The sequence below is a fragment of the Gadus chalcogrammus genome, chromosome 22 (genome assembly GCF_026213295.1).
Source record: "Gadus chalcogrammus isolate NIFS_2021 chromosome 22, NIFS_Gcha_1.0, whole genome shotgun sequence".
In the NCBI taxonomy this organism is placed as follows: Eukaryota; Metazoa; Chordata; class Actinopteri; order Gadiformes; family Gadidae; genus Gadus; species Gadus chalcogrammus.
This window is the reverse complement of record NC_079433.1, coordinates 15071021-15091266: the sequence shown is the minus strand read 5'-3', so window position 1 is coordinate 15091266 and position 20246 is coordinate 15071021. Positions and strand designations below refer to the sequence as shown.

The following is a 20246-nucleotide window of genomic DNA, read 5'->3' as shown; positions in this document are numbered from 1 at the left end:
AGCAATGCCTGTGCTGCACGCCACCTAGCTGTCTGCCACATCCGAGCAAGGTGACTTTTATTGGGCTCCTCCAGACAAAGGACGCAGTGGGGCGATGTTAAAAGACCGGTTTATTGTAGTCGTTTGTCGATTATGATACATGGTCGGGTGCTCCTGTTGCCAGGAGGACTCTACCTGAGAGTGTGTGTGTGTGTGTGTGTGTGTGTGTGTGTGTGTGTGTGTGTGTGTGTGTGTGGTGTGTTGTGTGTGTGTGTGTGTGTGTGGACATGGCTGGTTTAACCTGTGCACACTGATTACTCAATGTGCAACAGGTGTGCAGCCTCACCCAGCCCACGTGTAATCAGACTCGGCCAGGTGAGGCTGCTTCAACCAGACATCGTCCACAGACACTCCCAGTTAGTTAAGTAGCGTAGGCCTACTCGTATGAGCACTGTTATGCATGCGTCTTATTTAAATAGTTTATTCATATTTGCGCTGTGGACATGTTTTGTGTCACTTATGATGTATACGCTCGCTCGAGTATTGTTACTTGATCCAGAACCGAGTTATCTGACAGTTTAGAGAAGTGTGGTGGTGGTGTTGTGAAAATAAATAAACTAAAATCAAATATATCTTAAGGGTTAACTGATCACCTGCAACAAAAACAGGGAAGTCCAAACTTCCTCACAGCTTTATAATTATATAGGCTACATATATTTTAGATTACATTCAATATTAATTTCATTTTACAGAGCACCGAGGCCGAACAGAGCCTGACTATCAGTGTATTCAAGTATTGTCACCATTTAACCCCTACAAAGGGTGCATATCAAACCAGAACCCCCCCCCCCCCCCCGTCTCCGTCTAAAAAAAGGATCAGCAGAAATAATATTTCCAAGAAATGCTGTAATTCCGCTAACTGCCACCGTGATGCAGAGTTCAAAAGGGGAACACTGGGGGAGTACTTTACAAAAGTAAAGGACCTTCTGGGGTTGGGCTTGCAGCAGTTGTTTACAGAAATTTCAACATCGCCCGCCGCCGTTTGCCGTTAGACCTGCATTATGCAACATATCACAATCCATCAACCCACGCACAGTTCCATCAGTATTTATCGCCTTTTTTATGCCCTTAAGTCGTTAGATACCTTAAGATAAAAAGGACCTTCATTTTCATATCATTTTTTAATTTATTCATTTATTTATCTATATTGACTAGTTTATATATTTTTATTTACTTTTATTTATGTATTAGGCCTACTACATTTCTTGATTTCAGAATTTCATAGCCATAAATCAAATATTTCGGAAATAGGTTTCCACACGCATCTCATGTGTTCTTTCTCAGAGGGGCACCAGTCACGCACAAGCTATGTGCGCTTCGCCACGCATTGTCCACGCGTCCTGTTTGAGAGCCGATTGGCTGAGGCTGACGCAAACAACTTTTCTCGACCAATGGCATCCATGTGCATGCGCTGAACCATGCTTGTTTCTGATGCGTACAAGGGGTTGCAATAACAAACCCGTCCCCAGTTCTAGGTGTGTGTGTCCTTTACTCGGAGCATGCACCTAATCTGCTTCTAATTTCAAACTGCGTGAACATTGGTTACCGAGTCAAGAGGATCTAAATCGAACTTTTCGTTAATCATTGCAAATAATAAAATAGTAAATCCATTGCGATTCTTTTTTCACTCGATATTTAAGTTTAAGGAGGATATATGCCTCGGCAGCCATGGTGGCGATGACGAAGTGTGTGAAAACGTTGGATGTCCTTTTCAACGATCCGAGCAAAACTTTTTACTGCAGCGGAGACAAAGTAGCAGGGAGGATAATCGTGGAGGTGAGCCAGGCGACCCGGGTCTCGTCCATGCGGGTCTGCGGGGTGGGCTGCGCTAAGGTGCAGTACTCCAAGGGCAAGCAGCGCTGCAGACAGGAGACCGAGTACCTCAAGTACGAGCAGGTGGTCTTGCTGGACGACCAGCCGATCGGTAAGACATGGCATTAGTTTGGGGACCATATGGGTTTCAGAATTCCTCTGCCTTCGGTTAATGCATCGAAGTGAAACCTTTTAAACCACTTTTAGCGTGTTTGTAACATGCATAGTTAGTTGAACATAGCCCAACGAGGAAATAGTCGGTATTATTATACGTTCAGACATGTCAAACATCTTCTGTACAAGTCTGAGCCGTCTCATGTTGGGTTTTTTGGTTTACCCCTAAGAGTGTTTCAGACAAGCTGCTGGTCCGAGATAACGTTAAAATTGGCAAACATTATTACCCACAGGGACGTATGGGCCCCCGATCTCCACGCTCTAGATAACTTGGTTACAAAGTGTTCATGTTTTGCTTGTGTAATGCACTACCTAGATAATGAAAATGATTTTATATTCTTCTGATGAGATCGAATTTTAACATCTTTTTTTTTTTTCTTTAACAGATGCTGACGGATCGGTAATATTGAGGCCGGGCAATAAATATGAATACAGATTTGGATTTGAGCTCCCCCAGGAAGGGTATGTTATGTCCCTTCAGTTAATTAAACATTGACTAATATCATACTCAACACGTCTGAAAGATTGTTTATGTGTTGATTCCTCTTTCCCTCACAGGCAGCTGGTGTCCTCCTACAAGGGGAAGTTTGGCTGTGTCCAGTACTATGTTAAAGCCTCCATGGAGAGGAAAGACCTGCCTGTACTCGAGTGCAAGAAGACTTTTGAGGTGGAGGAACCCCTCGATGTCTGCACCCCAGATCTGTTGGTGAGTTATTATTCATCAAAATGTATCAAGATGTGACCTGATATCTTTGACGTGACAGCAATGGCAGTCTATGGAAGTGCTTAATTTAATGCAGTTTAGGTTATAGCGCCCCCCTGGGGGCAAAGCGCTACCAAACGTTGGTACCTTAATTACAAAAGTCCAATATTTGTGGATTCATGAGAGGCATATTGTTGTGTCTTAAGCCAGCTCTTCATTTCAGTCTCCAACAGGCGGTACGAAGGAGAAGAAGGTGACCTGCCTGTTCATTCCCGACGGCCAGGTATCACTCACTGCCAAAATTGACAGGAGAGGCTACTGCGAAGGAGAGGACATCTGCATCAATGCCAAGTTTGAGAATACCTGCTCCCGTATTGTGGTTCCCAAAGCAGCCATTTACGCCAAACACATCTACCAGGCCGACGGTCGCACCAAAGTCTTCCTCAAGAAGCTTTCCTCAGTTCGAGGGAACCACGTCATTTCAGGCATGTGTGACGCCTGGCAAGGGAAGTCCATCCGAGTCCCCAAGCTCAAGCCATCCATCCTGGGCTGTGATATCATCCGTGTGGAGTATGCCCTGATGGTGAGGTTTCTTAATATTCTTTGTTTGCATTTTGGCAGTTCGTTCTACATTTATCCACTGAGACCCACGGGTGAGGCGGAGAACAATCCATATTATTTATGATCAATATTGGTCTTGTTTATTATGAGGACAAAATAGGATGGACTCGGACTTGGGGGTTGGATCAGAGTTGTGTTAGTGACGTACTTGCCACAGGTAGCAAGTAGAGTGAGATGTTTTGAAATACCTTAAGGGTTGACTTCATAGCTTTAGCAGTGCACTTTGGATGTTGAATTAGAAGCCATTGAACCCAAAGGGAGAAACTGACCTTGATCCACTTGTTTTCCTCTAGATCTCGGTCCACATCCCAGGCAGTGAGAAGCTGATCCTGGAGCTTCCCTTGGTCATCGGAACATCTGGCCTAGGCAGTCGCACCAACAGCATGAGCAGTCAGGACGGCTCCATGAGCAACGCCTCTATGAGCTGGGTGTCCTTGAGGATGCCATCAGTGCCACCCACTTATTGTGACCTTGATACCCCTCTCACACCATTGCTGGATGACTTTGACGAGGATGACAGCCCAGTGTTTATCACTGCACCAGCATTCCAGTTCCAACCACCACCAGTATACACTGAAGTAAGTATGAGGCCATTCAGTGATCATCTTGAATTCATGGTAGGATGTGTTCATGTATACATCTGCATATTCTCCTCATATTCTCCCCTTCATTTTTGGTCATAGGTCGAAGAAGGGTACAATGGCAACACACAAATGCTTCAAGTCTGCTGAACCCCAAGAACAGAGCCATTACAAGCCACCTTTTTTTCGAATAAAACAGGTAAACTGGACATGTGACAAGTAAACAATGGATTTGATGGTGTTTCTGAGCATCGACATGCGTTGGATGTTCTGGTGGTTGAACTATTGAAAACATGCAATCACCAGAATAGATTATAAGAATGATGATGATCCAACATGAACAGCTAAAAGAACAGTTGGTTTAAGTTTTTTTTGCTTTTCAAATGGTCGTTCAACAAAACCGTCATTTTTACGTTCAGAATAAGAACGCTAAATTGTTGAGTTTTATAAATGATTTATTTCTGTTTAACTTCTTGCTATGATCCGACATTGTCAGGAGACTCATGGTTGCTGTTTATTTCTAAGTGAAGTTTTTTTTATATGCTGTAGCACTTTTTGATAAATGTATTTTGCTCTACTACTGCCGACCAGAAGGCACAGGTTTTGTGGGATTCTATTCAGGACCAATAATACATCACCTGATATGCCCCCACAGTTACTGCTCATACTATTGCTTTATTATGCTCTTATCAGGCAATGCACTTTCAATGAAAACGTTTTGTGTAAATCTATTTTGTCCAAGAAACATTTCTGAGGGGGTTTGATCCGATATTTTTGTTCAATGTAACCCCGGGATTGAGATACAATATATATAGCTACATGGTGATTTGGACATATCCTATTTTGTATAAAACCCCATGGGTATGTTTTTTAATAAATAAAATAAATAAAACTTGGTGTTGACTTTGAATGTTAACCACACAGTAGAATTTCAGGCACAAATGATTTTGAAACGCTAAAGTTTCTTTGGCAAAGGCATAATACCCATGCTGTATCCTACAGTAAGCTAACATGCGCTACATGCCCTGAATGAGTGGAGAAGCAGGCTATTTCAGCCCTGCTTTTCCACCTGCTCCTGAGGTGCTGCGCATTTCCTTAATTGGCAGCAGCTCCAATGTCCTTACTGGCTCCATCTGGGGGAAATGGGTGGTAGACTTGCTCTACAACCCGTCCCCTGAGTAAGGTCTCGCTGCAGCCTGTAGGAATCGAGAATTGGGAAGGTGTCTTGGTGAGTGTCCACAGGCTATAACTAAGGTGGCTAACGTTGTCTTTATGTTTATCACATTGCAGTATTTGTAATATATTTAGCAATATTGCAGTCGACTTTTTTTAAGCATCCATGTAGATTGTCACCAACATGTGCCTTCATTTTTTTATTTTAGATCCCAGATGTTAAATGAATGCTGGAGGCTATAGCTGTAAATGAAATAGCATACAGTACTGCAGAGGACGTGTCTGAAAGCAGTTAGTGTTCCGATTAGGACGGGAATATGCTGTCCATGTAAATATCGTCATTGTTACAAGGTTATTTTATTGTCACATGCAGAGATAAGGCAAGGTAAGGCATGCAGAGAAATTGCATCTAATTGACAGCCTATACTGTGCCTAAATGGAGGGATGGTGTATCTCACTTACCTAAGCTTTAGGAAATAAGTAGTCTACATGTCATTTCTTACAAGGCCTTACACCAACTATTACAGCTACAAGAAGGGAAGGAGAGTGAGTTTATCTTACCACATTTTGTTGAACAGGTGCTTGTGTGGTAGATGTGAGGCTATGCCGTGAGCAGTGGAGTGTGTACAGTAGGGAGATCGACGCCTATCGGTCCCTTGTCCAAAACCTCGATCCCCCAGAAGATATTGCCTGCCTCACACTCCATCCAGGGTTTGAAGCCTCCTGTCTGAATCATTTTGTGCTGCAGATAGCTTACATGAACTTCAGACAGGAGCATGGCCCTCTCCAAGCCAGCAGACCAGAGTAGGTTTTGAGCAAAAATAATTTAACTTATTTAAAGAACCAGCTTTTCTACACCAAAACAGTAAGGCTGACTGCCTCATCCTTGGCAACCTTCTGGAGGGAAGTGGCGAGGGGGGGGCGGGGCAGCAGAAGACAAGACACTACTGCTTCCTTGTCTGGCCTGTGGTGATCTAGTATTCCTCTACCAGAGAGACCATACGATTTGTTGCGTATCCTTGAGGAGAGAAAATTTAAGAACACATTTAGTAACATGGTTGACTTGCATAAAAAAAGATAGATTCACTAAAGATATTGAGAAACTAAGTGAACCTACTAACCGTAAGATGGTTCTCCTTGATGGGGCGGACTACCCAGCCACCTTTCCGAAACCGCGGGTAGCTAACGGCGTAGCGTGCCTCACCCTCACTGGTTCGAGCTACATCTCTGTTGCCATTACTGTTGAAATGTAGGGCCGCCAAGAGAAGTCTGTAGGAGACAAGTAGATAGAACATTAGGTCTCCAAAGTTAACCCAACGCAGTCTAATGCAATAGAAATACAATACATGAGATTAATGTTTTCAGTTCAAATGGGTCCAAGACAAGGACTCAACTTTTGCTCACAATATGTAATGCCGTCATCAATAACATTTTAGTCTGCTATACAACACTACATTACTTTTCAGCAATATTCATTCCGTTCCGTCATTTACCTGCTGTTAGTGATGCACAGAAGTACAAAAGTATAGCAATATCCTGAAATTAAAAAATGTCACAATACCTCATTTTATTAGTATCGATACTTTTAAGTGATAACACTACCTGCTGTACATCCCAAGAAAAGAGAAACCAGTGTGTTTGGGAGCAAAGTGCAGAATGAGGGAATGGTAGGCCTCAAGGGAGAACGTCTGACGCTGAGGTGACAATTGTCGAACATCTTTCACCAGTGCTTTCCTGGCAGCTACACTCTCCAGTTTAGTGGCTGCTGGTGATCCTGCATGAAACATATTCTGTCATATAGTCGGTCGCATCTCATAACAAAAGTAATTATTAGTACACATACTGTGTTCAGGACTGGCCAGTGGAGATGATCTTCGTATCTCAAACCTTTCGGTTTGAGTCCCCACATCCATCATCTGAGGCTTAGATTAAAGAGATTCATGTTAATAGTTATTCACCATTACACATTCATTGGTAACAACACATGCAGTATCTAATGCAACCCAGTACACAATATATTTTTCTAACATTATGAAGTTCATAATTTTCAATGTTTGCTGTCTGAAAAGTGTAAATTGCAAAATAGTAACCATGGAGAAAATGAAACATTTTGACAGTTCTTACAAGGTCATTGTTGCAGGGTCAGATGTTGCTGGTATACTTGCATGCACAGATGGCACAGCTCCATTTGTGAGCCTAACCCACCCTCTTCGTCGAAATCCCAGGCGCAATTCCATCAGCTCTCCTTGGTTGTAGCTGTCCGATGTGAAGTGTTTTTCACACAACACCGTGTGTCTCGTCACCGAGGACGAGGCAGTGAAGTTGCTTCTCTTTGACTGGACGAAACGTATCCAAGCACGGAAATGGTTGTCTTTCTTGTTTGGAAATCGGTGGACCCGATGGCCAGACAAATTGGAGTTGTTGCATCCAAAACAAACACAAGAATTAACCATTTTGACAACTCAAACCTACTCACTACAACGGTAACGACAAGCTCTTTTCTCTCTTACCAACACTCCGACTGCTAAACCAACAGTGAGAATAGGTGCAGCAGCGCCTTCTGGAGGAAAGGGGCGGTTTTTGGGAGCCTTGCTTAGAATAGGTACACCTTCTCCCATGGGTGTTGTAAAACATTTGTATTCCTGTGTATTTCTTTTTATTATTATTTTATTTTTTTAATTGACGTTTTCATACAAGATTCTGTATGAATTAAGTTATTCAATTTACTTGAAAGTTGCAAGTCCACAGCACACAAACTGCGCCGCCGCTGCCCATTGGTCGTGACGTCAGACTAGCTCGGAAAAGTTAATTAGACGTCAAGAGAAGAAGGCCACCTGCGTTCTGCAGAGTGGGGTGTTGAATCTGTCTTTGTTGCATCGTCAGCTGAGCTGTCCGGTGTTATTTTATGTAGCTGATGATGTTCTTTAAAAGAAGAGACCAAGGGACGAAATTCGTTCTACTTTTGGACGGATTAGGAAAACGTATTTTTGGGGGGGCAACAGAAGTTTGTGTTTAGCATTACTTCTGCCGAAAGAAATTGTTTCCAAAGGTTCCTTTTATAAATGCATTTTGTTTAACAAATAAATCATGACGAATGAATTCCGCTTAGAATGTTTTTGAAGCGTAAATGCAATAAATAAAGGTGAAGGCAGACGAAACATCAACATGCGGGTAGAAATTCAATGTATGTTGACATCAGAGGCCTGTTTCAGGTAGCTGGTTTAACATACTCTGAGTTTAATCCTGCGCTCTGAGTTGGTTGACTCAGAGTTCTGGGTTGAAAAGCAACTCTGGGTTTTCGGTTTCAGAACAGGCGATCAGCGTTGGCTTAATCAACTCGGAGTGTGTTCACGCTGGTTTGGGGGCATGCCTGTTGACTATAAAGAGCCATCATCAATGGATCTCTGATAACATGATCAAACATGGACCAAAAGCGGAGATCCACTTACTTTTCCCCACGGAATTGGAAATTCTAATGAACGCGTATGCCGAGCAGTTACCCCTTTAAACAAAAAAAACCAATACCGCCGCGGCAGCGAGAGCGCGAGAGATTGCTTGGCATGAAATAGCTGAACAAGTCAATGCCTGTGTAAAATAAATTAGTAAAATAAAATAAGAGGATAGTTTAATATCTTCCACTCATTCAATATGTAAATTGTGTGTATGTGTGTGTGTCAATTTACGCAACCCAAGTTGCCCCAAGAGGACTTGGCAGCAAATGAAGATGAAGTACAAAAATATAGTTAAAAAATGTAAACTAATGTTTAATTGAAATCAAATCAATTGTGCTGTTTTGCCTGCTCTACCTAATTAACAGCTATTTTCAACATGTGATGGGCCTATATTTAAGCAGTAAATGTAAGTAGTACATTTCCCAGCCACCCCAACACTGCCAATAGTTAATAGGATTTAGATATATTAGAAGGCTACACCTAGGCAAAATGCATTACATATATATATATACATGCCTTCAAAATAGCGCTTACTGAATTTTAGGGTAACATTTTCCTCCATGTTAGCAAATCGAAAAAAAGCAGAGGCCCGGAAGACTGGAGGGGGTCCACCTCTGCAGCCCTCACAGAGGCTGAGGGGATGGCCCTCAACGAACAGAGTATGCGTCCTGTGGCTGAGGGCATCCCTGGGGGGAGCTCCTCTGACCCCCCCCACCCTCCAGGATAGAAATGCCTTTATAAGAGGTTGGTTATTCAAAATAATTAAATATGTACACGCAACACAGCACGTTACAAATTAGATGGGGCAATATTCTGGCTCAAGTAATAATTTCACTGTCTAATCATCTTCTTCCAGTTACTGATGGCGTCATCGCCCTAGGCTACTTGAACCAGATGCCCTCACCAACCTTCATGCAATTGTAACAATTCAATTGTAACTTATGTTCAAAAATTCATTTTGGAACATAAGTTAAAGGTGGGTGAGGTGGAAACTGGGATACTGTTCCCTGCTCTAAAAACATACCCAATATGAATGACTTTGTGCTTTCAGGAAATAAAGAAATCCTCATAAAAAGTAGATTGTCTTTATTAGAACACGGGCTGTGGTGGGACAAGTTATTTTGTTGAACAGTTTACTCAAAGGGTTTTACTTCAGTGAACATTGCATACGATTATGCTGAGCATGTGCGTGTAGAGAAGAACAGCATCTGGTTAAAAGCAGTACCAGGGACTTTTCTGCCTTGCATTCTTAAAATGAGTTTCTTGACTTGCAGCAGTTATAGGTCCGTGGTTAGTCAGCTACTCTGATCATGGGAAAGCCACAACGTTAAAGTGACTGTAGTAGCCTACAGAGCGGGTGGGATGCACGGGGCAGATCATTCTACTCATGCGTTAATTGCGTCAAAAAACTTAAACTTCAAGCATGCCCCCGGTGCGTTTGACAGTTAACATGGGGGCTGAGAAGGTGGTCTAAATAAATGATGGATTGCGCTTAAAAACAATAGCGCTCGTGAAGAAAATTATCAGGAAAATAAAGTATATCCAACCGGGGTCTTAATAATCGTTCCTCACGGAGATTCCTTCTGAGGATCGAAGCCTCTACGTACACAGGCTCTCGTAGAAAAGGACATGCCATTTCTAACACTTCCTTCTGTCGGAGAGCTGCCTTCAGCCTTATAGACAACAAACTCAGAGTAGGTCTAACCACCTCCCGAGCAGGTTAGACCCACGGCGTATGTTGCCGCAGCAACTAAAGGCGGCTGCATGCTTCAGCGTTGGTGTTACGTTGTTGCGCAAAATTTACTCAAAGCAATTCATGCTCATTTTTAGGTTGCGCGTGTTGCGCGTGTTGCCAAGCAATTTACCGCCAGAACAGTAGGTGGAGTAATATGTGGAGGAAAGTTTTTCGTTGAAGACGACCTCGAGAATGACGTCTTTGTCTGTGGGAGTCGTTGGTTTGTTTATGTGCCAGATCGTGTTCTCCCCATACACAGTGAATGATGGCAACAGACAGAGGAACAGGGGTGATGAAGTTGTTGATCATTGGGGTTGTATAAATGTGCATATCTCTCTACATTTTAAAACGACATAATGTGTTGGCAGCAAAGTTAACTTCACTTCAGGTTAATGCTTTTGTATATGAGCCTGCCGGGTGATACTCCAGACAGGAAGTAGTAACCAGACCAGCAAACCAATCACAGCCTTGCAGGCTGGGCTGCTCGCGTAAAAGCTTACGTAAAAAATGACGCAAGTCTAGAAAAATCACCCGACGCACGCAAGACATGAGAAGTCGCGCAAGGGGGGCGCAAGGGCGCGCAAGGGCCTCTTGCGCTTGCGCTTACGCTTACGTAACCGAGCATAAACCAGCCTTAACTCTCGGTTGCGCTGAACCTGCTACCTGAAACGGAAAACCCAGAGTTTCCACTAACTCAGAGCGAACAAACTCGGGGTTGCCTCAAAACCAGCTACCTGAAACAGGGCTCAGGGCTCCGAACCGGTTCAAGGAACGAAACCGAAAACCGAAAACAAATGGAATTTTACGAGGAACGGAAACGGAAAAGAAAACCAAATGGTCTTCAACTGTTCCGGAACAGAAACGTTATTCTGAAATCCCCAAAACCGGTTAATAACGTTTTTGTAACGTTCTCTATATAGCCTATGAAATTTCATGAAAAAAAAATATATATTACCGGTTGCCGCGTTCACTTCGCCGCCCGCTAAGCGGGCAAATGTCAAACGAACGTCATTTTACGTTCCGAACCGGTTCAGGAACGATATGTTGGTGGCGAAACGCAAGAACGAAAACGTTAAATATAGCCTACCGGCAGTGGTGGGTAGTAACGCATTACAAGTAACGCAAATTAGTAAAAAAGTACAGGTAACTAGTACTTTTCACGTTCCTTTTTTAAGTCTGTAATTTTACTCTTACTCAAGTAAATATTTGATTTAGAATTCTACTCCTACTCAATTACATTTTCCATTGTGCCTTCATTAAAATTAGTATTTTGATAAAGACATTATCTTCGTTAACTGTAATACAAGCGTACACGTTAGCGACGCACCCTCCCTAGGTTGCAACATTGTTGCGATGCCATAGCCGAGGAGACAAGTCGACCGTTACGTTGGAACTGAGGACTAGAAACGCATGGATGCAGATGCGCAGGAAGATGTTTTCGCCAGGGGGGGCGGAGTTATGGTCCACGTATAGTTTATATAATTCTAAAGATACTATATTACACTGTATTCTGCAGACCACTCACAAACTTGTTCGTCATTGTCGTGTCTGGCTCTGTGAGTGTGCGTGCATGCTATGCGCGAGGCTGGATAAAACTGATTGCCCAATCAGTCAACCAAGTCGGTCTCGTTTGTGTTTAATTGGTTGTGTTCCTACAAAGCTCTTGCCTTTTGTCATATGCACAGAGCTTAATGCAAATTTGTTTGAAATGAAATTACATTTTTTGTTGTACATATTGCTTTTGTTGTACAACTTGTGAAGAAATGTTTTAGGAGTGCATCTCTTTCTCTCCCTTACTCACTCACGCATTCGAACACGTTATGTCTTTTTCACTGATCCAAGCACTCCAATACAAAAATGTAAAGTAACTTTAAAACAAAGTCGTTTTCTACTCTTACTCAAGTAGGTTTTCCAATTGGAATATTTACTTTTACTAAAGTAGATTTTGAAGGAAGTAATTTTACTTTTACTTGAGCATAGATTTTCAGTACTCTACCCACCACTACCTACCGGTTCCGTTCGGAGCGGAATGATCGAAAAATAATTTCGTCTTCAAGCCCTGGTTGACATACATACATAGTGACACAAGGACTTTTTGCCTGTGGGGGCACAGAATGACTTGGGAGTGAGATAGAGAACTCATGGTCTCTTTAATCAATCAGGGGATCAAGTTAAAATGTTGGGGCCCTAGCCCTACAGGAAGTGATTCACAAAGCATCATCAAGGCAATGCAATACATGTGTCTAAAGAACAAGGTTCTCAAGTCTCAATAGGGGGTGTATTATAGACAGCGTGGCTGTTGACAAGTTGTTGTTTTTTACGGTGTTAAAAGTTCACAAGAGGACCATTCCAATGTAATATTTAGTCGTCTGATTTTAATGTAATATCTCGCTCAGTTGATCATAGATCAAGAGGTCCCCAGTTCAACTCTGGGTGCCCCCTGACAGATGTATACTAAAATGTAACAATTTTAAATACTATCAAGCTCAGTTTACCATTGATGGTTGCATCTCACTTGAAAGTCAGGGAAACCCGGCGACTTTGATTGTGTTAAGAGTACTATATGCCATTTGCCTGAAAAACATCACAGTATTTTCAGTGTAAACTATCTGATATATAAAGGGGGTATAGCTCAGTGGCAGAGTATTTGACTGCAGATCAAGAGGTCAGCAGTTCAACTCTGGGTGCCCCCTAACTGATGTATACAAAATTGTATTTGTCGACTGAAGTTATTGTAATATCTCGCACATTTGATCATAGATTGTTGTCTCTAACTTGAAAGTCAGGGAAACACAGCGATATTGTTTGTGTTAAGTTTACTCTAAGCTGTTTTGACAGAAAAACATAATCGAATTTTCAGTTTAAAGCCACTCAATTGGAATGGGGGTATAGCTCAGTGGCAGAGCATTTGACTGCAGATCAAGAGGTCCCCAGTTCAACTCTGGGTGCCCCCTAAATGATGGATACAAAATTGTATTTTTCGACTAAATTTAACGTAATATCTCGCTCAGTTGATCATAGATTGTTGTCTCTAACTTGAGAGTCAAGGAAACACGGTGATGTTGTTTGTGTTAAGTTTACTCTATGCTGTTTTGACAGAAAAACATCATCCAATTTTCAGTTTAAAGCAACTCAAATGGAAAGGGAGTATGGCTCAGTGGCAGAGCATTTGACTGCAGATCAAGAGGTCCCCAGTTCAACACTGGGTGCCCCATAACTGATGTATACAAAAAAGTAGTTGATGTCAGAATTTAATGTAATATCTCGCTCAGTTGATAATAGATTGTTGTCTCTAACTTGAAAGTCAGGGAAACACAGCGATATTGTTTGTGTTAAGTTTACTCTAAGCTGTTTTGACAGAAAAACATAATCGAATTTTCAGTTTAAAGCCACTCAATTGGAATGGGGGTATAGCTCAGTGGCAGAGCATTTGACTGCAGATCAAGAGGTCCCCAGTTCAACTCTGGGTGCCCCCTAACTAATGGATCCAAAATTGTATTTGTCGACTAAATTTAACGTAATATCTCGCTCAGTTGATCATAGATTGTTGTCTCTAACTTCAGAGTCAGGGAAACACGGTGATGTTGTTTGTGTTAAGTTTACTCTATGCTGTTTTGACGGAAAAACATCAACAAATTTTCAGTTTAAAGTAAGTCATTTGGAAAGGGGGTATAGCTCACAGGCAGAGTATTTAACTGCAGATCAAGAGGTCCCCAGTTCAACTCTGGCTGCCCCCTAATTGATGTATACAACAATGTATTTGTCTTTAATTTTTAATGTAATATCTCGCTCAGTTGATCATAGATTGTTGTCTCTAACTTGAAAGTCAGGGAAACACGGTGATGTTGTTTGTGTGAAGTTTGCTCTATGCTGTTTTGACAGAAAAACATCATCGAAATTTCAGTTTAAAGCTACTCAATTGGAAAGGGGGTATAGCTCAGTGGCAGAGCATTTGACTGCAGATCAAGAGGTCCCCAGTTCAACTCTGGGTGCCCCCTAACTGATGTATACAATAATGTATTTGTCGACAGATATTAATGTAATGTCTTACTCAGTTGAACATAGATTGTTGTCTCTAACTTGAAAGTCAGGGAAACGCGGCCATGTTATTTGTGTTGAGTTTACTCTATGCTGTTTTGACAGAAAAACATTGTTGAATTTTCAGTTTAAAGCCACTCAATTGCAAAGGGGGTATAGCTCAGTGGCAGAGCATTTGACTGCAGATCAAGAGGTCCCCAGTTCAACTCTGGGTGCCCCCTAAATGATGGATACAAAATTGTATTTTTCGACTAAATTTAACGTAATATCTCGCTCAGTTGATCATAGATTGTTGTCTCTAACTTGAGAGTCAAGGAAACACGGTGATGTTGTTTGTGTTAAGTTTACTCTATGCTGTTTTGACAGAAAAACATCATCCAATTTTCAGTTCAAAGCAACTCAAATGTAAAGGGAGTATGGCTCAGTGGCAGAGCATTTGACTGCAGATCAAGAGGTCCCCAGTTCAACACTGGGTGCCCCATAACTGATGTATACAAAAAAGTAGTTGATGTCAGAATTTAATGTAATATCTCGCTCAGTTGATAATAGATTGTTGTCTCTAACTTGAAAGTCAGGGAAACACAGCGATATTGTTTGTGTTAAGTTTACTCTAAGCTGTTTTGACAGAAAAACATAATCGGATTTTCAGTTTAAAGCCACTCAATTGGAATGGGGGTATAGCTCAGTGGCAGAGCATTTGACTGCAGATCAAGAGGTCCCCAGTTCAACTCTGGGTGCCCCCTAACTAATGGATCCAAAATTGTATTTGTCGACTAAATTTAACGTAATATCTCGCTCAGTTGATCATAGATTGTTGTCTCTAACTTCAGAGTCAGGGAAACACGGTGATGTTGTTTGCGTTAAGTTTACTCTATGCTGTTTTGACAGAAAAACAACATCGAATTTTCAATTTAAAGTAAGTCAATTGAACAGGGGGTATAGCTCAGTGGCAGAGCATTTGACTGCAGATCAAGAGGTCCCCAGTTCAACTCTGGGTGCCCCCTAACTGATGTATACAAAAATGTATTTGTCGTTAAGTTTTAATGTAATATCTCGCTCAGTTGATCATAGATTGTTGTCTCAAACTTGAGAGTCAGGGAAACACGGCGATGTTGTTTGTATTGAGTTTTCTCTAAGCTGTTTTGACAGAAAAACATAATCGAATTTTCAGTTTAAAGCCACTCAATTGGAAAGGGGGTATAGCTCAGTGGCAGAGCATTTGACTGCAGATCAAGAGGTCCCCAGTTCAACTCTGGGTGCCCCCTATCTGACGTATACAAAATTGTATTTGTCGACTAATTTGAACGTAATATCTCGATCAGCTGATCATAGATTGTTGTCTCTAACTTCAGAGTCAGGGAAACACGGTGATGTTGTTTGTGTTAAGTTTACTCTATGCTGTTTTGACAGAAAAACAACATCGAATTTTCAGTTTAATGTAAGTCAATTGGAAAGGGGGTATAGCTCAGTGGCAGAGCATTTGACTGCAGATTAAGAGGTCGCCAGTTCAACTCTGGGTGCCCCCTAACTAATGGATCCAAAATTGTATTTGTCGACTAAATTTAACGTAATATCTCGCTCAGTTGATCATAGATTGTTGTCTCTAACTTCAGAGTCAGGGAAACACGGTGATGTTGTTTGTGTTAAGTTTACTCTATGCTGTTTTGACGGAAAAACATCAACAAATTTTCAGTTTAAAGTAAGTCAATTGGAAAGGGGGTATAGCTCACAGGCAGAGTATTTAACTGCAGATCAAGAGGTCCCCAGTTCAACTCTGGCTGCCCCCTAATTGATGTATACAACAATGTATTTGTCTTTAATTTTTAATGTAATATCTCGCTCAGTTGATCATAGATTGTTGTCTCTAACTTGAAAGTCAGGGAAACACGGTGATGTTGTTTGTGTGAAGTTTGCTCTATGCTGTTTTGACAGAAAAACATCATCGAAATTTCAGTTTAAAGCTACTCAATTGGAAAGGGGGTATAGCTCAGTGGCAGAGCATTTGACTGCAGATCAAGAGGTCCCCAGTTCAACTCTGGGTGCCCCCTAACTGATGTATACAATAATGTATTTGTCGACAGATATTAATGTAATGTCTTACTCAGTTGAACATAGATTGTTGTCTCTAACTTGAAAGTCAGGGAAACGCGGCCATGTTATTTGTGTTGAGTTTACTCTATGCTGTTTTGACAGAAAAACATTGTTGAATTTTCAGTTTAAAGCCACTCAATTGCAAAGGGGGTATAGCTCAGTGGCAGAGCATTTGACTGCAGATCAAGAGGTCCCCAGTTCAACTCTGGGTGCCCCCTAAATGATGGATACAAAATTGTATTTTTCGACTAAATTTAACGTAATATCTCGCTCAGTTGATCATAGATTGTTGTCTCTAACTTGAGAGTCAAGGAAACACGGTGATGTTGTTTGTGTTAAGTTTACTCTATGCTGTTTTGACAGAAAAACATCATCCAATTTTCAGTTTAAAGCAACTCAAATGGAAAGGGAGTATGGCTCAGTGGCAGAGCATTTGACTGCAGATCAAGAGGTCCCCAGTTCAACACTGGGTGCCCCATAACTGATGTATACAAAAAAGTAGTTGATGTCAGAATTTAATGTAATATCTCGCTCAGTTGATAATAGATTGTTGTCTCTAACTTGAAAGTCAGGGAAACACAGCGATATTGTTTGTGTTAAGTTTACTCTAAGCTGTTTTGACAGAAAAACATAATCGGATTTTCAGTTTAAAGCCACTCAATTGGAATGGGGGTATAGCTCAGTGGCAGAGCATTTGACTGCAGATCAAGAGGTCCCCAGTTCAACTCTGGGTGCCCCCTAACTAATGGATCCAAAATTGTATTTGTCGACTAAATTTAACGTAATATCTCGCTCAGTTGATCATAGATTGTTGTCTCTAACTTCAGAGTCAGGGAAACACGGTGATGTTGTTTGTGTTAAGTTTACTCTATGCTGTTTTGACGGAAAAACATCAACAAATTTTCAGTTTAAAGTAAGTCAATTGGAAAGGGGGTATAGCTCACAGGCAGGGTATTTAACTGCAGATCAAGAGGTCCCCAGTTCAACTCTGGCTGCCCCCTAATTGATGTATACAACAATGTATTTGTCTTTAATTTTTAATGTAATATCTCGCTCAGTTGATCATAGATTGTTGTCTCTAACTTGAAAGTCAGGGAAACACGGTGATGTTGTTTGTGTGAAGTTTGCTCTATGCTGTTTTGACAGAAAAACATCATCGAAATTTCAGTTTAAAGCTACTCAATTGGAAAGGGGGTATAGCTCAGTGGCAGAGCATTTGACTGCAGAACAAGAGGTCCCCAGTTCAACTCTGGGTGCCCCCTAACTGATGTATACAATAATGTATTTGTCGACAGATATTAATGTAATGTCTTACTCAGTTGAACATAGATTGTTGTCTCTAACTTGAAAGTCAGGGAAACGCGGCGATGTTATTTGTGTTGAGTTTACTCTATGCTGTTTTGACAGAAAAACATTGTTGAATTTTCAGTTTAAAGCCACTCAATTGCAAAGGGGGTATAGCTCAGTGGCAGAGCATTTGACTGCAGATCAAGAGGTCCCCAGTTCAACTCTGGGTGCCCCCTAAATGATGGATACAAAATTGTATTTTTCGACTAAATTTAACGTAATATCTCGCTCAGTTGATCATAGATTGTTGTCTCTAACTTGAGAGTCAAGGAAACACGGTGATGTTGTTTGTGTTAAGTTTACTCTATGCTGTTTTGACAGAAAAACATCATCCAATTTTCAGTTTAAAGCAACTCAAATGGAAAGGGAGTATGGCTCAGTGGCAGAGCATTTGACTGCAGATCAAGAGGTCCCCAGTTCAACACTGGGTGCCCCATAACTGATGTATACAAAAAAGTAGTTGATGTCAGAATTTAATGTAATATCTCGCTCAGTTGATAATAGATTGTTGTCTCTAACTTGAAAGTCAGGGAAACACAGCGATATTGTTTGTGTTAAGTTTACTCTAAGCTGTTTTGACAGAAAAACATAATCGGATTTTCAGTTTAAAGCCACTCAATTGGAATGGGGGTATAGCTCAGTGGCAGAGCATTTGACTGCAGATCAAGAGGTCCCCAGTTCAACTCTGGGTGCCCCCTAACTAATGGATCCAAAATTGTATTTGTCGACTAAATTTAACGTAATATCTCGCTCAGTTGATCATAGATTGTTGTCTCTAACTTCAGAGTCAGGGAAACACGGTGATGTTGTTTGCGTTAAGTTTACTCTATGCTGTTTTGACAGAAAAACAACATCGAATTTTCAATTTAAAGTAAGTCAATTGAACAGGGGGTATAGCTCAGTGGCAGAGCATTTGACTGCAGATCAAGAGGTCCCCAGTTCAACTCTGGGTGCCCCCTAACTGATGTATACAAAAATGTATTTGTCGTTAAGTTTTAATGTAATATCTCGCTCAGTTGATCATAGATTGTTGTCTCAAACTTGAGAGTCAGGGAAACACGGCGATGTTGTTTGTATTGAGTTTTCTCTAAGCTGTTTTGACAGAAAAACATAATCGAATTTTCAGTTTAAAGCCACTCAATTGGAAAGGGGGTATAGCTCAGTGGCAGAGCATTTGACTGCAGATCAAGAGGTCCCCAGTTCAACTCTGGGTGCCCCCTATCTGACGTATACAAAATTGTATTTGTCGACTAATTTGAACGTAATATCTCGATCAGCTGATCATAGATTGTTGTCTCTAACTTCAGAGTCAGGGAAACACGGTGATGTTGTTTGTGTTAAGTTTACTCTATGCTGTTTTGACAGAAAAACAACATCGAATTTTCAGTTTAATGTAAGTCAATTGGAAAGGGGGTATAGCTCAGTGGCAGAGCATTTGACTGCAGATTAAGAGGTCGCCAGTTCAACTCTGGGTGCCCCCTAACTAATGGATCCAAAATTGTATTTGTCGACTAAATTTAACGTAATATCTCGCTCAGTTGATCATAGATTGTTGTCTCTAACTTCAGAGTCAGGGAAACACGGTGATGTTGTTTGTGTTAAGTTTACTCTATGCTGTTTTGACGGAAAAACATCAACAAATTTTCAGTTTAAAGTAAGTCTATTGGAAAGGGGGTATAGCTCACAGGCAGAGTATTTAACTGCAGATCAAGAGGTCCCCAGTTCAACTCTGGCTGCCCCCTAATTGATGTATACAACAATGTATTTGTCTTTAATTTTTAATGTAATATCTCGCTCAGTTGATCATAGATTGTTGTCTCTAACTTGAAAGTCAGGGAAACACGGTGATGTTGTTTGTGTGAAGTTTGCTCTATGCTGTTTTGACAGAAAAACATCATCGAAATTTCAGTTTAAAGCTACTCAATTGGAAAGGGGGTATAGCTCAGTGGCAGAGCATTTGACTGCAGATCAAGAGGTCCCCAGTTCAACTCTGGGTGCCCCCTAACTGATGTATACAATAATGTATTTGTCGACAGATATTAATGTAATGTCTTACTCAGTTGAACATAGATTGTTGTCTCTAACTTGAAAGTCAGGGAAACGCGGCCATGTTATTTGTGTTGAGTTTACTCTATGCTGTTTTGACAGAAAAAACATTGTTGAATTTTCAGTTTAAAGCCACTCAATTGCAAAGGGGGTATAGCTCAGTGGCAGAGCATTTGACTGCAGATCAAGAGGTCCCCAGTTCAACTCTGGGTGCCCCCTAAATGATGGATACAAAATTGTATTTTTCGACTAAATTTAACGTAATATCTCGCTCAGTTGATCATAGATTGTTGTCCTCTAACTTGAGAGTCAAGGAAACACGGTGATGTTGTTTGTGTTAAGTTTACTCTATGCTGTTTTGACAGAAAAACATCATCCAATTTTCAGTTTAAAGCAACTCAAATGGAAAGGGAGTATGGCTCAGTGGCAGAGCA

General features: G+C 41.3%; 1 protein-coding gene and 16 non-coding genes across 17 annotated transcripts; all 17 read left to right on the top strand.

Annotated features, from left to right (window-relative positions):
• The first annotated feature begins 1479 nt into the window (after positions 1–1479).
• Positions 1480–5209, top strand: txnipa (thioredoxin interacting protein a). Its single transcript, XM_056583009.1, has 6 exons — positions 1480–1963; positions 2412–2487; positions 2584–2731; positions 2952–3311; positions 3643–3927; positions 4033–5209. The coding sequence occupies exons 1-6, from the start codon at positions 1708–1710 to the stop codon at positions 4078–4080; spliced, it is 1173 nt and encodes a 390-aa protein (XP_056438984.1). The 5' UTR covers positions 1480–1707; the 3' UTR covers positions 4081–5209.
• A 7963-nt stretch (positions 5210–13172) lies between these two features.
• On the top strand, positions 13173–13244 carry trnac-gca (transfer RNA cysteine (anticodon GCA)). The gene has a single exon. It is a non-coding gene; the product is annotated as a tRNA-Cys (tRNA).
• A 450-nt stretch (positions 13245–13694) lies between these two features.
• trnac-gca (transfer RNA cysteine (anticodon GCA)) lies at positions 13695–13766 on the top strand. The gene has a single exon. It is a non-coding gene; the product is annotated as a tRNA-Cys (tRNA).
• A 450-nt stretch (positions 13767–14216) lies between these two features.
• trnac-gca (transfer RNA cysteine (anticodon GCA)) lies at positions 14217–14288 on the top strand. Its single transcript has one exon. It is a non-coding gene; the product is annotated as a tRNA-Cys (tRNA).
• Positions 14289–14477: 189 nt separating this feature from the next.
• Positions 14478–14549, top strand: trnac-gca (transfer RNA cysteine (anticodon GCA)). Its single transcript has one exon. It is a non-coding gene; the product is annotated as a tRNA-Cys (tRNA).
• A 450-nt stretch (positions 14550–14999) lies between these two features.
• On the top strand, positions 15000–15071 carry trnac-gca (transfer RNA cysteine (anticodon GCA)). Its single transcript has one exon. It is a non-coding gene; the product is annotated as a tRNA-Cys (tRNA).
• A 189-nt stretch (positions 15072–15260) lies between these two features.
• On the top strand, positions 15261–15332 carry trnac-gca (transfer RNA cysteine (anticodon GCA)). Its single transcript has one exon. It is a non-coding gene; the product is annotated as a tRNA-Cys (tRNA).
• Positions 15333–15521: 189 nt separating this feature from the next.
• Positions 15522–15593, top strand: trnac-gca (transfer RNA cysteine (anticodon GCA)). Its single transcript has one exon. It is a non-coding gene; the product is annotated as a tRNA-Cys (tRNA).
• Positions 15594–16304: 711 nt separating this feature from the next.
• On the top strand, positions 16305–16376 carry trnac-gca (transfer RNA cysteine (anticodon GCA)). Its single transcript has one exon. It is a non-coding gene; the product is annotated as a tRNA-Cys (tRNA).
• Positions 16377–16565: 189 nt separating this feature from the next.
• trnac-gca (transfer RNA cysteine (anticodon GCA)) lies at positions 16566–16637 on the top strand. The gene has a single exon. It is a non-coding gene; the product is annotated as a tRNA-Cys (tRNA).
• A 450-nt stretch (positions 16638–17087) lies between these two features.
• trnac-gca (transfer RNA cysteine (anticodon GCA)) lies at positions 17088–17159 on the top strand. The gene has a single exon. It is a non-coding gene; the product is annotated as a tRNA-Cys (tRNA).
• Positions 17160–17870: 711 nt separating this feature from the next.
• Positions 17871–17942, top strand: trnac-gca (transfer RNA cysteine (anticodon GCA)). Its single transcript has one exon. It is a non-coding gene; the product is annotated as a tRNA-Cys (tRNA).
• Positions 17943–18392: 450 nt separating this feature from the next.
• trnac-gca (transfer RNA cysteine (anticodon GCA)) lies at positions 18393–18464 on the top strand. Its single transcript has one exon. It is a non-coding gene; the product is annotated as a tRNA-Cys (tRNA).
• Positions 18465–18653: 189 nt separating this feature from the next.
• trnac-gca (transfer RNA cysteine (anticodon GCA)) lies at positions 18654–18725 on the top strand. Its single transcript has one exon. It is a non-coding gene; the product is annotated as a tRNA-Cys (tRNA).
• Positions 18726–18914: 189 nt separating this feature from the next.
• On the top strand, positions 18915–18986 carry trnac-gca (transfer RNA cysteine (anticodon GCA)). Its single transcript has one exon. It is a non-coding gene; the product is annotated as a tRNA-Cys (tRNA).
• Positions 18987–19697: 711 nt separating this feature from the next.
• trnac-gca (transfer RNA cysteine (anticodon GCA)) lies at positions 19698–19769 on the top strand. Its single transcript has one exon. It is a non-coding gene; the product is annotated as a tRNA-Cys (tRNA).
• Positions 19770–19959: 190 nt separating this feature from the next.
• Positions 19960–20031, top strand: trnac-gca (transfer RNA cysteine (anticodon GCA)). Its single transcript has one exon. It is a non-coding gene; the product is annotated as a tRNA-Cys (tRNA).
• The last annotated feature ends 215 nt before the right edge of the window (positions 20032–20246 follow it).